At 39.4% G+C, this 17754-nt stretch overlaps 1 protein-coding gene across 1 annotated transcript in view; it reads left to right on the forward strand.

The window, feature by feature from the left end:
• Positions 1-17341, forward strand: part of SH3BGRL2 (SH3 domain binding glutamate rich protein like 2) — a 44811-nt gene extending 27470 nt beyond the window's left edge. The window contains exons 4-5 of the mRNA XM_077175507.1: positions 11508-11588; positions 13023-17341. Coding sequence (XP_077031622.1) covers positions 11508-11588; positions 13023-13037 — 96 coding nt within the window. The 3' untranslated portion in view covers positions 13038-17341. The remainder of the gene's footprint in view (positions 1-11507; positions 11589-13022) is intronic.
• Positions 17342-17754: the final 413 nt, after the last annotated feature.

Genomic DNA, 17754 nt, shown 5'->3' on the forward strand with positions numbered 1-17754 from the left:
GGATATAAAAAGTGATTTAGGATCCTCTGCAACAAAGAGATTGGGTATGATGCAGCAGCTAACTGGTTTCTCAAAGCAAAGTATTTAACATCCTTCCCATGTGCTTTGTATTGGCCTTCCTTGTTTACCTCAGCAGTATAACTCTTATCTTCTTATTTCCAGGTAAGGTAAGTCAATCAAAGAAATGTATCTGGGACGTGGAAGGGATTATTACCCTTGCTTATGGATCAGCCCCTCACTTACAAATAACAACCTGTACATTCTTCTGTATCATTGTAGTTTCCCTGGGAAACACAACATTTTAAAGGTGTTGTATCTTACCCTTTCAGATTGCTTTTACAGAGTGTTTTAACCTAGTCTTAGAAGTTGCTGTTTGGAATTAGCAAGGCAGAAGATGTCATGCAACATGTGAGATGATCTCATTAATCTGTCTGCTGAGCTGATAGCCATTTTGGTTGAGCAGAGTTAATCCTATTACTAGACTTCACCGTCTGCATGAACATCTTTAAAGAGCAAACATGCTTTGAAAGAAACTATATTTTTTAGGATGAAGGAGAAAGTACGTGCAGGATCTCCAACATTCATGAGTTAACCTGCTGCATTAGTTAATGAAGTTCTTAGGTAAGAGTGGAGATGAAACATTATACAGAAGGCAAAGGAGGTCAGTGCCGGAAGGGGGGATAAAATATTACAATTAGATAGAAGTCAGCAAACCTTGCATATCTTGTTTCTGTCATTTCCACATTGAGTGTTTTCATGTGTTTATCTTGACATAAATAACTACAGCATAATCTCTACTGAGTAACTTAAACTGAAAAAATACTGAATTTTCTGTTAGTTGAGTTAGTGAAATTTGTAGCTTATCATTTCTGATTTCTGTCCAGGCAATTTTTAGTCCAGTTTTATCTATTAAAAAACTCTGTTTTTCTACATTCTACAGTCTTATCAGGAGACTTTCTATGTACTTATGCTGTTTTATGCACTGTTGCTGAAAGTTCACACTTATGATACAAACTGGTCAGGCCCATTGCTGTTCCTCTAAAGGTATGAGGGCTAGACAGTGCAAAGCAAAATAGGTGCACTTTTTATTTTTGTCATATTATTTCAGTAGAAGTTCATAAGCATATGATGTCCATGACTCAATGTTATGTTCATAGCTATACTGGTTTTAATATGTTAGTATCAGCATTAATAGTTTTGGGATATTTTTTCTCACTATTTTCTCCTTAAAAAAAAAAAACCTCAGCAATGTGCACAAGGGGTTTATCTAAGACTAGATTTTCCTGGCTAGGACATCATCATTTAAAATAATCACTTTTCAGGATGTAACTGCAGGCTAGAAGAAGTTTATCTTTCATGATTTCAGCAAATATCCAAAGTGAATTTCTGTCAACCATTTGAACATCTGACAGCTCATGTTGGGGGGAGAAAGGTGCCAAAAGATGATTAATATTTACTGGTTCACAGAGTGTCTTGTACCCCAGGGGGAGGGATTATTCTGGTACTGAGAGGCAAACTCCATGTTTTGAAGTGTGAGCAAGACTTTGTGTTTTTTCTGAGTTGATGTAATTGCAGATACAATCATTAATCTATCTCTTCTTTTTCTCAGTCTACTGAGATGCACTCCCAATTTTTCAGTAACAAGTTATGCTAATAGATTTTGAAATAAAGTACTTGGCAAGAACAATTTTTATTTCCTGTGAACAAGATAAGAGCTGCAAGTACACAAGAACACAAATAATTTTACTGATAATTAAGTGCTATGTTATAGTACCAACTATAATTTTCATATTTTCATGACTTTACAGTCTGTTGTTTCATCTTAGTGACATTGCTATACAAATCAGACACATGATCCTGCTTTTCAAATTTGCAGTATTGTAAATCTGAAATTAGTATAGTTATCTTGCTCTAGTTAGTGCTCTATAAGAGTGAGGAGATGTTAGTGTCTAGTGCATGTTTCTGGAGAAAACCCATGCACTTTGCATAAAGAATAGTGCTGTCGTTTTATTTCTAGAGTCCCATACCTCCTTGGTGCATTCTTATGGCTGCTGATCTTCACAGTACAGACTCCTTCTTCTGCATCTTGTTCTTTCTCAGCTCAAGGCTCCTTCAAGGCTCTCCCTGACTGGCTAACCAGCCCCCTTTTATCCCAGTTATCTTCATTGGTCGCAGCTGCAGCCCAAGGACAACCGGGACCTCCCCGGGGCAAAGCCTCTATACAGATATTCAAATACAGATATTCAAGTATAATACATTTCCTCTACTATAGAATAGTAAAGTGGGGTTAATTTGGAGTAGAGCCTTAATCAGATCTGGTAGGTTGTGTTGTGTTGTTGGGCACAGGAATCAGTTTTGTCTTGCCCAGGTCCTTACAGAGCTCATCTTCAGTCAGATTTAGTAGCTCCTGCTATAGCACTTTGACCTACAGCTCAATCCACTCAAATTGTGGATTATATTCACCCAAGAAAATAATCCCATACTGTCTTTCCCAGCCACTGTTCTCCACAGCAGAGGGGCTTTGCCCACCTGACTTGCTTGATCATGGTGGATGTTTCACACTCATGGATAACCTGTTCAGAGACTCCAGTGGTCAGGTCCCCTCCTTGATCATGAGCCTGTCTCTATGTTGCATCTCCTCCTAGGTGTCCTGATGTGCCACAGGCCCACTGAGCTGTGGTCAGCTTGCCCTTAACATTCCCAACCCAGGTCCCCTGCAGCCATTTCAGTTCTGGCAGCCTGGTCTGCCTGTTCCTTGTTTTCATGTTCTTTGGTGACATGGCTCTTGGGTATGGGAATATCTACATAACATCCTTTATAAAGGTTCTCTACCCAGGCAGCAGTGCCCTGCAGCAGCCCAGATATTTAAGCAGAAAGCCAGAAATGCTGGAAAACTGAATGTCTGAAATTAGGCCTTTGCCTCACACCTCCCTCTTCTTGAATTCTCCACTGCTGAGTACACAACTTTTCTTAGACTAGAAGTGACTCCTGGATCTTTCAGAAGACTGGAAATAGCCACTTGCCAGTGAAACTGCACTCTTGTGAAGCTAGCTGCAAGTTAGCGCTTTGAACAGTGACAGTTTTATATGCAGCAATCTGCCATTGAAGGGAGATTGCCTGAAATTTAGGCCAACCAAAATTAAAAGGAAATCTATCTCCAGGTGGGAATTTGAGCCAAAGGGAAAATATTTACATAGCAGGCTGACTCTTTTTTTTTTTTTCCCTTTGAAGCTGTTCATATGGTTTAGAGTGTTATGGTAATTCCTGATAGAGTGCCTAGTGAGCAGCAGTAGAGACAGAGATACGTGATATTTATTGTCCTCCCCTGAAATGTAATATATGGGTGTCAACTCCAACAAAACAGCAAAGGCATATAGACAAAAAGGAAATGAAATAGGGTGCTGAAAGAGGTGCAGTGTTCTTGGGAAACTATTCAGTACACAGACAATTATTGTATCCCTGATTTCTTTGCACTGTTATGTGTCATTCTATTCTGGGTTTTTTTAAGATCATGAAAAGATGCATGCATGTTTCTTTTTCTTCCTTTTTTGTAGGTGTCACATTACAGCTAAATAACTGCTCACTGATAAAAGAAAGAAGAGAATTTAACAAAACTGGCTAGAGGCCACCTCAGATTTTCTGCCCTGGCCTGTCATTGGAGAGTTTGTTATTATTCTGTGCCTACAGGTACAGAGAGCTTGAACTCTGTCTCTAGATACTCAAGCAATGTGGCAGAATTCACCTTAGCATGCCTGCTGTAGTGTGTTCACTTTAGGGACTAGAGGAGTTGTGAGGCTAATTTGGTATTCAGCAAGTCTGCATTTGATTCTCTGCACCCTTGCAGATGTTTTATCTAATTCACCTAGCAATTTTTTGGTCCCAGTCTGCTTTCAGAAGAAGGATAATTTTGCTAGATAAAAGTTAATGTGAATTACTCAGAGATCATGTGACATTTGTTAATGGCTAATGATGCTAAAACTTTCTTGACTAATTATTTTTGCCATCAGAAGTAGAGTTTCCTGTATGGTAAATTTAAGCTCTGTGTGAAATTGTTCTTAATTACCTTTTGCAGTTGTGGTTGTGTTGCAGCAGTTTTTGGCTCAGAGGCACCCACAAACCCTGGGCTGAATGTGATTTGAGGCCAGTGACATGCACTGTTTATCTTCCTGGTTAAGGCTTTGTCTCAATGAAGAATACAGAAGGCAGAGCTGGTGTTGGAAAGCAACCCCTGGCCAAGAGTCTTCTCTGTGTTGGGAGGATTCTGCTCGGATCATTCACAAGGGCTGGTTACAACTTTCAGACTATGCCTATGCTTTTGCCATCCACTTCTCCATTGCTTTTCTGTGTCCTGAGGAAAAGAACTTTAGTTCTGTGTAATATGTACCTTATAAAGGGAAATGTGGTACCAGAGGCAAAGTGTAGAGTAGCCAACTTGCCCAGTGCCAGGGCTTAAAAAATAGAAGCTCAGCAACTAAGTAAAAATAAAATATTCCAAGAATTTTATTTTCCTCAGAGAAATCAGTACTCATTTCAGTAATGTATAATAACTGAAAAAACAGTAATTATATATTACTGTTATAATATATATATAATATATATATATTACTGTTATAATTATATATATATAATTTATATATATATATAAATTATATATATAAAAACAGTGTTGCTGCTTACCCTGTAGTGGAGAGAGTACAATCCTGTTCACCACCACAGTTTTTATTTGGACTAAGTAAACTTCATTAATAGCTGTTTCAAAGTGAAGTAGCAGTTATTTTGTAAACAATCCCTTCACATAAAGATGATAGGCATCAAAGACATCTCTGGGGATACCTTACTCTGTTTGCAGACTTCTATTTCCTAAATATAATAATGTAGGGTGTTTATGTATTTTAGAACACTTAAAAGGGACTGCAAAATTAGAATTGTTACTTTTAGAGGATATAGTAGAAAATACTGCACATTTCTTTTTCATTTTTATATTTATTACACTGATATTCTGCAAAACTTATCAGCAAGTGTGACATAATTATTAAAAATTTTATTTGGGATCCTAATTTTCTTTTTCCATGGAACAGAAACTTCCTATTGTGCCATTCTTTCTTGAAAAAAAGAGGTTTTATTATTGAAGATGTTGGACTACTTTAACTAAAGTCTTTTTAGAAGGTGAGTTCTAAAATAGAGGATAAATTATATATGAGGAAAGGCTAAGAAATCTTGATAAGTGGCAGTAATACTTTGAAGCCACATAGTATTGCACAGAATACAGATGAAGCAGTATTTTGGAACAATATCTAGAAAAAGCTGTGGCTGTTGTCAGAGAGCAGCCAGGATGAAATAAGTAATTCACTCTGCTGCTGTTCCACTTGGGTCCAAGTTGAAATATGTCCATGCAGAGCTACTGTGCAGCACGGTCATTTTGTATCTTTTAGTCATTACCTCACATAACAGGCTGGCTACCATAGTTAACTCCATCTCTCCCTTTCTCAAATTCCTCTTGTGGTCTGATTTGGTAATATTCTTATCCAAACAATTTGTAAAGTGACATAGTGAGATGGAAGGTCCAAAAAAGGTGGAGGTGACAGCTCTTACCATCCACAGTACTTAGGGATTCTGCCACTTACTTCCCTGAACTCTTCTGCCCCAGGTGGGCACTAGGCACTGGGTTTGAGGTCTTCAGTGCTTGTCTAAGGGAAGAAGCCCTGTTACATTTGGACTCCTTGCCTTGGAGGTGAGGGATATCAGTTCTTAGACAGTTGATGTCTGTGTACCCTGGCACCATTGCTGCATGAATGGCAAACATCACATCAGCCTGAGTTTGTCCTGTACTGTCCAAACAATAGAGCTGTGGCTGACATCTGCTCCCTTTTATTAAAGCCTTTGTTTGTGGAAGGCTACAACTGGACAGATTACCAAAATAAACATCTGGCCTTTAGTAGAGGAGTAACAAGTTGTTTTGTAGAGTCAATTCTATAAGCTCTTTAAAAATCCTGTGCTGAGATCTTATCAGAAGGGTAGGTAATGAAAACTGTCATGTTTAGCTTGTTCTGTATTGTACAGACAAGATCTTCTTTTATTTATATATTTATATAATATTAGAAAAGACTCACACATGCACACACATTCTCCAAGGAGAGCTGTGCTGTGTAAGAGTTTTCCATTGTAATCCTAATCAGATCAGTAAATGAATGTCATCTGTTCTGGAGAACTGAACTGCCCTTTTCAGGGAGGATGTTAACAGCTCATTCTCAATGGAATACAGTATTAACTCAGGAGCAAAGTGCTGATTCAATGTGTTTAAATTATGGGTTCCTCACTATTACTTGAAGGAGCAATTATGTCGCCCCTTTTATAAGAACAGAGAGATCATAATCTTATATTAAAAATATTGACAAAGAGAAATAAATTTGAACAGCATGCCAGTGGAGTAATCTGTGTTTTCCAGTAATCAATGCACTTTAAAAATCTTCAGGAAAAGCTGTGCAGGCTACATTTGGGTGGGTTTCTTGTTTTGCAGCTTCTTGGTGTGGTAAGCAATAAAGATTTGTCTGAGATGTTTAATGAGCTCACTCTTGTTGCCAACTAAAAGCAAACAGCAACAAAACCAACTTGCTTGTTTAAAGAAACTTACTGGAAATAATTTTATTCACAGTTGCTGTCTTTAAAAGTTCATTAGATGTAATGTTCTCCTAATTTCAGTGCATTAGTGAAGGTAAAATTGCTAACTGTAAATCTGCTTTGTGTTAATGTTTTATTTTGATCCAATGCCTTCATGTTTCTCCTGTGTTCCTTGCAGCCCAAATAATTATTTATGCTGATCTGCAGTACAGCCAGTTTTAACTTTGGTATGCTGTAAATAGTTTCTCCCAGCAGTGACAGTGTTTATTTAAACAATCCTGAGTATACCTGCTTAACAAAATCCTGAGCCAAATTAATTATGGCAGTGTCTGTAATTACATCACTGCAGTGATCTGGTTTCCAGGAATACATCACACTTAAGGAATACATCACACTTAAGGTGATGTATTCCTTAAGTCTAGTGATCATCACAGCTGGGATACAGCTGAAGCTCTGCCAGCTTGAACTTTGTGAAGTTGGGCATTGCTGTTGAGAGAAGAACCTACCCTGGAAGTGGGATTTCTAAAGAGGAGAGAATTCCCAAGGACCAGTGGTTTTCCTACTGGAGTAAATTGCGTAAAACCCACAAGAAGGCCAGAAGAACCTAAGGCATTTGTGTTAGATTTCTTGAATGCTTGTCCAGTGTCTCAAAGACTAAGCTGATGTTAGTTTTCTGTAGCATTTGGGCAGTAGATGGTCTTTGGGATTACTCCATAATGTAGACATTAACAAAGTTCTCCTGTCTTTGATTAATCTGGTTTTAAAGAGGTGCAAAGCAGCTACAGCATCTTTTATTTCCAGGGTAAGCTGCAAAGATCCAGATTTTAGAAACAAAGCTGTGGAAGTGTGAGGCTTGTTTTGTGTTTTTGTTTATTTTTTTTCCCTTTACCATCATACTTAATCCCTTACCGTCACATGGCCTTACTAATTATTGGGGGTTGGAACTAGATGATCTTTGAGGTCCCTTGCAGCCCAAGTAATTTTCTGATTCTATGATCATTTTAAAACTTAGTGTGTGATAGACCTTAAGATTAGCATAAATGGCCTTACATTTGTGAGACTGAAGGTCCCTCAAGCCCAATTTTGTCCCAACAGTGGCCACAAACCTAGGAAAGACCACAAACAAGATATGAAATGGTCAAGTATTTTCCTTGTCTCTAGTTACTTTTCTGAAATAAATGTCACTTTAACATATTTAGTAATTCTTACTACATTTTTCTTTCATGAACTTGAACCTTCTGGTGGAAACCTTTAGCATCTTCAGTATGGTCTGGAGGTGCATTCCATGTGTCCACTAACACATCTAGTACCAAGCATCCTGCCACCACAGTGAGCTTCACAGCCTTCCTAGCCTTCCTCCCCTTACTCTCTGGGGTAATTTTGGTCCTGAAGACCTTTGCAGCCACAGTTTGTCTTTCTATGCCAGTTTAGAGTCACTCAGCAGGAGCTGGGAGAGCAAAGCACAGCTTTAGGCCCCACAAGGCCAACAAGATTTTGCATGTTTATAGGTGAGCTACAGGCAAGCAGCTCACCTACAGTGGCTTCAGCTTATTTTCAGTAAAGCAAGAGCTTATTAGGTCAGCTAATCCACTCCATAGCAGTTCATTGAGTGCCTTGAATGCTGTTTTAACACCACTGTTGGTGTTAAAACAGAGAGGCTGTGTCCTGCTCAGGTTAAGTGGTGGGTGATGGACCTGCCTCCAACTTTAAGGGTGAGGAACCATGCCTAAAGCAGTCAGCTAGTTGTTACCTTGTTGAAAAGCCCTTTCTGCCTTGAAATAGCTTTTTACTTACCTTCTTTATCCTCCTGTCCCTTCTTTATCATTTTAAACCATCCTGAGATATATTTTTTCCTCCTAACTGGCATGTGTCTTTCTTGGTAACATTTCAATCAGTCATGGGATTTATCATCTGTATTTTTGGCTTTTCAACTTCTCCAGAGGGATTGAGTATATCTGCATTACTGATGATTCATATGCACTGTCTCCATGTCCTACTAGTTTTAGTACTCAGTTTTTAGTCAGTTTTGATCAGCTACTGATGTTGCCAGAATTCTACACTCTAATCAAGTGATTAGCAGCTCTGGAAAGCACCAAGTTCCATAATTTAAAATGCTACAGTCAAAATTGTGTTTGTGCACTTAGTTGCCTTTTGAAGTGGGGCAGTGGGTAGCAGGTTGTTGTACTTGTATATTTTTAGGTAAACTGCTGCTGTCTGAGTGCCTCCCACTGACAATGGGAGCCACTTCCTTCCACAGGGGCAGGACAGCACTGCTCCACTGATCCCAGCAAAGCCACAGCACTCCCTGGATAGAGCTGCTTGGGACAGTGACAAGAGGGTTGTAGTAACGTGCTGCTGGTGGTGAAGCGTGGTGCAGAAAAAGGGAACCACTGCCTTGCCAAAACCAGTGAATGGTGGTGTCCTTCCTCTGTGGGAGGCAGAATGTCCACAGAGTTTTCCCAAATTGAGCCCATTGGGTCACCAGTGAGTTAGGCTCCTGCCTGCATATGAAAGTCTCATTTTCACTGAGCTTGTGCTGTTTTCCTTCTTCTGCCTCTACATCTACTGCTGGTAGCAGTATGATGTCCTTTATTGAGATTAGAATTTTTATGTCCTTGCCCATGGATTTAGTGTCTTTGCACATGGCCCAAATCTGCACAGACTTCCTCTCCTTCTAATGGTAAGATCAAAGGCAGGGTGTTTTTGGAGCATCCTTTATCTCATCTGTGTTACAGGAAAAGCCAGGGATGCCCACTTTGAACTCCTACCACTCATGACACAACCACTGAGTCATTGAGATCATACTTCTCAATAATCTCTTAAGAAACTGCTGTGCTAAAGGGATTTCTTAAAATTTTTATAGGACTATTATGCATTTTTGTAACATTTTTTGTTTCACATTTGAATATTTTGAGATCACAGATTGTAATTGCAGGCATCACTAGGAATATTCTCCTATTTAAAATTTACTTCTACTTTGTCTAAAAGCATGATGCTTCTTCTCACCCACTGCCCATGAAAGTAAGTGTCAATAGGATTTAAATACGTTTTGCAATGCAGATATTTCAAAACATCAGGGAGATTGCTTCTGGTGGATAATCTCTTGTGGTTCTTAAATATTCAGGTCTTTTTAAAATTAATCAATCCACTGGGTTTTGTGCTCTTTCAAACATAGACTTAGCTCACTGTTTAACCTTCACAATTTTTTCAGTAAGTGAATCCAGGTTTGTTAATGAGTAAAAATGTGGGAAAAACATACTAATCAGGACCTAATAATTCTGAAAGTAAAATGATAACTAGTACTTTAAGACAGCTTTTTATTATTAAGTATTAAATTACTTTACAGGGGTTAGGTTAAACAGATGGTGTTGGTGGATTAGCTGAGTCTCAGTCATTGTCAGAGCCCCAAGTGCAACCTTTTTTCTTATGATATTATTTTCAGTTTCTGTGTCCTTCTCTGATCTGTTTTTCTTACCAGTTTATTAACAAAGAAAAAAACATGGTCTTAGGGGGTGATACTTCTAGAGCTAATTGAAGTACTGGGATTAAGAATCTTCAGGAGAATACCAGCATTTGAAAACGGTGCTGAGAGATGATGACTCACCTGAACAAACACAGAACCTTCCTTGGACAAACTCTTGAGACCAAGAAGTGTCTGGGGCTAGTGAAGACTTGCCCGTGGTACTTAGGAGGGAGAGTATTCCTGGCAGGGACCCAAAAAGGTGTCTGCCACCACAGCTGCCTGCCTGCAGGTTGGCTGCTGGTAGTTTACAGGGCTCTAATGGGCATCTTGAGGCATTTTAGACCTGCCCTGATGTTAAAGAAAGGGCTGTGGGCTTTACTCATCCACTGCTGCCCTACCTTCAGCTTCAGAGGGTGTGATTCACTTGTCAGTGAGCACCATGGAGCAAATGAAGGTTATTTCTCAGATTGATCACAGGCTGTCTTCTTGTGTGTTGCTTATGTAGCCTGTGTCCCTCATGGGTTTTTATCTGCCTTAGAAGAGTCAGAACAGACCTTTTTAAGGTTTAATATGTCCATGCAGCTTTTGAAGTCTCATTTGTAGAGGTCAAGGGTTTAATAAAACATCCTTCTGCAGAGCTTCAGCATTACTTATTACTCCTCTAGGTATTCAGTGATTACATTGTTCCTTTTTAATCCATGGTGCAGTTGGGAATCCTTTCAGTAATCTTTCAGTTTACATCATGGCTTAGTTGATTTGCCTATTTTACTTGAATTTACTTTCTGGCAATTAATTGTAAATTTTTATTAATTCCTAAGTTAGCATATGCCATGTTTTATGAAGAAAATAACAAAAAGTCATCTTAACAAGGTTTACTCTTTCTATTTATGTCAGCTAATATATCTGAGGACCATTATACACCTGCTGGCCTTTTGGTGTCTTTCACAGGTGCTTTCACATGGGGCAGCCATGGTTGTGGTTTTGGGGAGGCTGAGGCTGTTTGAATAATTATGCAACTGCACAGTATTTCACACACAATATAGCAGTGTGAACTTTGCTGAAATGCTGGTAAAGCATCTCCATCTAGAGCATCATGAAGGTTTTAGGAGAAATTCTGCACTTAAATACCTTTAAAATATACCCACAATAGAGTTTCTTTTGATGCAGGTACTTCTGATGCTTATACTTTCCTGTCAAAGTAGTGAGAGATGTTGAAGTTAGAGAATTTATGTGTTCTTCTTTGCCTCTGTAGTTTGTGATATCATTGCAGTTTAGGTTTTAGGTTTGGGTAGGAGAATAGGGGTAAGTATCAATATTTTTCTGACATTACTACATGTTACTCTATTCTAATACAGGGTGTGGTAATATCAATAAGGAAAATAGGAATACAAATGTTGACTCATTTTTTCTTCTTTTCATTCTCCAGGATTATGATGGCTTTTTTGAATCAAAGGAGAGCAACACTGTATTCTCCTTTCTTGGACTGAAACCTACTTTGGCATCAAAGGTCAGTGTAGTATTGCAGATTTTTCATGGAATTCTTGAGATGTTGAGATTGAATTTTCTTTGATCCCTGTGTGGGTTGGAGCTCTGTGTTTGGATGTATCCCTGCCATGATCCATACCTTGTTCATATCACCCTAGTGCTAATGAAGTAATTGAGATGGTTGTAAGGAAAAGTAAAGCATTTGAAATGAAAACAAGCATGTACATGGGAGTAATTTGGGACAGCAGATAAATTAAGTTTAAAGATGACATTCTCCTTTACGTTATCAATCTAAATTGTAAGCAACTGGCTTAATTATAACAGGAGACAGAACTTAATCACTGGACTTTCTGAAGCCTGGCATAATGGCTCAGCATTTATTCATTAGGCATTAATTAATTTAATGCTGAAATGCTGGAGTAGTCAGAACTTATATTAACTTTTTTGAATTTGGTTTTAGCAAACACATATCTAGAGGTCAGAACACAAAGCCAGCTGATATCTTTCTGTTGAGGGCAGTATAACAGAGGAAATTTTATTGCCATATGGAAGTCTGGACACTTGTTCAAACAGATTGTGTGGTGCACCTTTTGGCAGTAGATCAGACACAGAGGGGAGGATTTTTCTTTCCTTGGATACTGTAGATATAGATGTACTTGGTACTATTACTGTTTCAGGCCTGGGTGGTAGCTCTTGAGTATCTATAGAGCACTTCTGCCAGGAATTCATTTATTCTTGGACCCCTTGAGGGACAGCAGTAGGAAGGAACCTCAGCTGAGAACCACAGAAGCAGGTTGTTTTGGCAGCCCGCCTCACTTTTTAGTTTGAAGAACTTGTCCTAGGAAAAAGATGATGTTCTGACACAATCTGAAATAGCAGCTTCTATGCAGCTCTGATCCTAGAAAATATGGTGTTGGAGGCCTGGAGAGGTCTCTCTATAAACTTCCTGCTTCAGTCTGGTGGTACTTCAGAGAGATACATCCTCAACTTGTAGGTGGTCTATAGTAGAGGAAATGTATTGTACTTGAATATCTGTACTTGAATATCTGTATAGAGGCTTTGCCCCAGAGGTCCCGGTTGTCCTTGATGGGCTGCAGCTGTGATGTCCTTAATTGGGCTGCAGCTGTAACCAATGAAGATGACTGGGATAAAAAGGGGTGGGTTAGCCAGTCAGGGAGAGCCTTGGAGGAGCCCTGAACTGAGAGAGAACAGCATGCAGCAGAAGGAGTCTGTGCTGTGAAGATCTGCAGCTGTAAGAATACACCCAGGAGGTATGGACTTTAGAAGTCTGATAACAACAATATGGGACTCTAGAAATAGAGCAACAACAGTTGTCTGGGATTAGGGTCACCTTATATGCCAAGGTCACAGGTATAGGAGATGACAATGTATCCATAACATTAATATTATGTCAATAATAATTAATAATACTGTTTATCTTTTCTCTTTTCAATAGGAGTCAGAACCCTAGAAAGGCCATATGAAGTACCAACAAGCACATTCCTGAATGAGTGACTATTCTCCAGCACATAACAGCTTCCCTAATGGATCACTGTGATAGAGCAAATGTGTGTCAGTAGTAGTAGTCTGCTTGCCATGAGATGGTGCTCTCCAATAATGTGGAGCTAATAACATGCATATGAAATAGGATTAAGGCTGGGCTACTCATCTGTTGTAAAAATGCTCACTGTTGATGTTTCATTTTTGTCTTTTGATTGCTTTTGTAACTGGCCCTTATATTGTAACAGGCACATGTGTTTGAGAATAAGGAGTGAAAGTGTAGGGCTTGTATTATTCATGGGTATTCTTGTACAGTCACATTCCTTACCTTTTTTAATTCCTCCCACTACTGTAGTTCAAATGAATAGTTAAAGTGCTCCTGGTTATTATGGTGTTTGTGCTGGCTCTGATCCAGAAGGTAAAAAGCATCAATCTTGAGCTCTCAGTCTAAGCCAATAACTGCCATATTTTTGCTCTACATTTATTTATTTATTGCGATGTTTATTCTAGATCATGGTTATTTTAAGAGACATGGGCTGCTAATCTTGTTAATGAAGACTTAATTTGTCTAATGATGCACATTGCAACTGACTGTTTAAAACAAGTTGCTATCATGAAGGAGGTGCCAAAGTGAAATATTTTGACATGTTTCCAAATGCAGGTGAAATGTTCAGTAAAATACTTGGTGGAAATACTGGGGAGTCCAGAAGAACTAAAGGGGTCTCATAGCTAATGATAATATGAAGTTATCTCTTAAATGAGGAAGTCTTAACACCCAAGGTTGGAGCTCTATAGTTGGACTGTCTTAAAATGAAATTTTGCCAAAACTTCAGTTTACCTTCAATAACACACAGCTCCACCACAAGCCACATGAGAGTCAAGGGGGTACTTTGAGAGCCCCTTGGTTTCAGTTCCATGATGGTTAAACACTCCACCATGGTCCAAGAGCATGCCTAACTTGCCTAGCTGTTGTCCTGGTTTTTTATCCCCAGATGTGGTGATGTGGAGGTGCCTCGAAGACAGTGAGAAAGCTGAGTGTGTGCTTTGCCAAATGAGGCCAGAGAGGTTGTTCAGCTGAGGAATAAGTAAAGGGAATGGAGATTATTTCAGTGGGACTGCACTGATGCACGTAGCAGAACTTAGGCCCATGACTTGCCAATAATTATTACAAAAAGGATTCTAGACAGAAGTAAAATTGCATCATGCATTTTGAATCAAATCTGATACATAAATAACAGCTGTGCTATGATGTGGCTTTTCCTACAGTGATTTCATACTGGCAAGGTAGTGCCACCACAGTGAATGTCCTCGTGTCTTTGGGTAAATGGGAGACAACCACTCTGTAGAAAAGCTACTTTGTAATCACAGCATCACTCAAACTGTGTGGTTTGAAGGAAGCCAGACTTGTAAAAAGTGTCAGAAAACAACACTATCACAACAAAAGCAACACTGTGAAACAAATCACATGTTCTGCTGGCATCAGTAATCATGGCATACCAGACATGTCAGCTGGAAGGGACAGCTGAAGGTCATCTGGTGCAGCACTGTCCAAATCAGGCCAAAGAACCACACTAGCTTGAAACAAATATGGGTTTGTCTAGCAGAGCATTAAGAATATCCAGAGATGAAGATCTCATAACTATCTAGGTAACCTGTGACATTGCTGCAGTGCTTTCCTAGTGAAAACTTTATCTTTTAAAGTCCAGCTTTGACTCCTAGGCTTTAATTTGAGGCTGTTACCTTTGCTGTGTCTTTTTGGCACTCACAATAAAAGATTGGCACCATTCTTTTTTTAACAGCCCTCAAGATAGTTGTAGGCAACCACTGGGTCACCTCTTAGCCTTCTTCTTACCAGACTGAACAAACCTGGCTGCTTAGCTGAGCTAAAGAGCTAGATGGAGGAAGAGCACACACATATTTGAAGTCTGTAGCTGTATTTACTGGTCAAAATCTTTGCCAGAGCACCTTCTCTAGAGGAATCCTGAATGGGCATTGATGTATATACATACATTTTTAAGAATTATGTTGTCTGTGTCAAGGTACTGTGACATTCTTGTAACCAATCCCATATTTTCATGAGACTTGAATTTCACAATAGGAAGGGAATATGACATGAGGTGGAGCTGTACATTGTTAACTTCACCACATTCAATATAACTATTTCTTAAAAGAAGTTAAATATTTTAACTTTGTAAATGAATAGAGATATAAATGTACGTAATTCTGCAGTTGATTACAGAGAAGCCATCCTGGATTTATCATGTACTTGATACATTGTAAACTTTGAGAACTGCCTGAAGTCCCAGGTCTGAAAAATTTACCTAAGTGTGCAAGCATATACACATGAGTAATCCTGGATGAAATCCCAGGCTTACTAATGTAAAAGGAAAAACCACACTGATTTCTCCAGGGATAAAATCAGTTTCACAGAGCTCCTTTTGAATTTTGATAATTGTAGAATAGAAGGCTCTTGTTTAATGGAGAGTTAGTCTTGTTTCAGCTGTTAAGTAAACCTGGCTTATTTCAGAGCATATGTGTGGGCATAGTCAGTTGTATGGAGGACAACACTAGCTCCAAAGATATCCTGCTTGCTTGCATGGATTGGCAGTGTAAGTCCCTTAGAATGTGTGCTTTTGAATTATAAATAGCTAGTTAAAAAAAAAAAGAAGTATATATGTTTGGATGTGAATTTTGTCTGTTGAATGACAGCCTTATTTTTGTAATTAAAGCAAGTAGACTTCTAGTTTGTTACATAAGATGATCAGGAATTTTTTAATCAGTTTTGTAGTAATGAAATGTAGCTATCAGGTAACTGAAAAGGTCTGGGGAATCTAGAGACATTTACTGAAAGAAGTAGGAAATTCTTAATTCCGTTTAAGATTTTGGCATATAGAGTTATGCTTAAGAACCAAATGATCCCAATTTCTAGCTAATACTGATAACTACCCCACTTCTTAAAATGGAGAGCAGTGTGAATGAAATTTAATCTTTGTACCTAGCTAAAGTTGCTGTGTGGGCTGACGTGCACGTGCACATTCACTGTATCAGTGGCTTTGATAGAGGTGTTTTTGTTTGTGCCACACACTACTGGATAGTGCCTTGCCAGAAAAAGGACTGTTTCTGTGGGGTCTTCTTAGATGTGCTTAAACTTTGAACTGAGAAAGGCGTAGTTTCTATATTGCTATTTTTTAATAATACAGTAAATTTATTTTGATGCCAGAGTCAAAAGGCACATGCTTTGTAAGACTGAAACAGTTTTTGATGAGTCTTCTGAACTCTTGATTTTTCCTAGGTGACTTTGTTTTTTGATTTTCTTCTCCTTTTTGTTGACTGTCTAGAATCAAACTTCCCAAGGGAAGTCAACCTGGAGTAAAGCCCATAAATTCATGTTTACACTTTCTTTAAAATAGTGTCTGATTCTAATGTTTAGCAGCTCAAGTGCTATCACTGAAAGGAAGAGTAGCTGCCAAGCTCTCAGTGGATTTCTTGGTTGTCCCTCCCTCCCTGTCCTTTTCTGCCATCAGGCCATTTATTTCAGGTGTCCTATTCAGGCAATACCATGATTCAGAAGTAGGACCCTAAAATTGCCTTGTGGCCCTTCATGGAGTTCAAGAGTGGAGTGATCACCAGGAAAATGCCAAATCTCATTAGTTTTCAGTAACTTATTCACTGATTTCACTACACCTTGGCATGGGCAGTGGGAGGAGGATGGAGTCCCATATGTTCACCCTACACAGAGAGCCCGAGTGCAGAATGGCCCACAGCTCGCTCTGGCACCATGAGCTGTGGTTCTCACAGGGACCCTTGGCTGGCAGTGGCACGTGTGACACCATGCACCACTGCTTTCCACAGGACTCCAGCTGCATCATGGCCTATGCTTCACCCTCCTGCTCCCTAAGGAATTTGGGAGGGAAAACAGAGAACACCTTCTTGAGAGCAGTCCTTCAGCCAGGGCAGATCCAGCTTACTCCCTTCTTGCTGGTCTTTACCTCTTCCTCATGTGTGTAATCCTGTCCTGTGTAGACCTACCTGTGTGCAAAGCTTCCACTCCCAGCCATCTGTAACATCCCTGTGGGGTCACAAACGTGGTGTTCCCCTTCACAGTGTCAGTGTTCTGTAACTTGGGAGGGGAGGGAGCATGTTGCATCCTAGGTTGTGCACACGTTATGTATTAAACTCTGTTCGTCTAATAAACTGCAATTCAAAAAAGAAATTTGCACTGTGTTGGATGGGCTAAAATAAACAATGAAAAAATATGAATTTATTCTCACTGTGGCTTGCTGTGGTAGCAGCCTGGTGTTTTGGTTTGGGCAGCCTCTGCAGGTGGAAGCACTGCAGGTCTTTTCACCTGGGATGGGTGAACCTGATTCTGTAAGATGTTAATTGGCTTTGAACCCCAGTGGCTGCGTGGGAATTGCAATGTGTCCAGAATACTTGCTGGTTTGGGGTCTCCCCAGATAAATAGTAGTAAAGGGAAAAAGGGATGATGTATTGTCTTCGATTTCTTATACTTGGGTTACCTGGAAATAAAGGGCAGATCCTTTGGGGTGGCTTGGACACTGGGGACAGGAAGTTTTCACACAATGAAGTTTTGTTCCTAGGGTTAAAACCTTCACTGCTTTTTATGTCTCAAATGAATGCAAGCTCCTGATTTGCCTATCCACTTTACCAATCCAGAGAAGGTAATT

Source organism: Agelaius phoeniceus, chromosome 3 (assembly GCF_051311805.1).
Source record: "Agelaius phoeniceus isolate bAgePho1 chromosome 3, bAgePho1.hap1, whole genome shotgun sequence".
Taxonomy (NCBI): Eukaryota; Metazoa; Chordata; class Aves; order Passeriformes; family Icteridae; genus Agelaius; species Agelaius phoeniceus.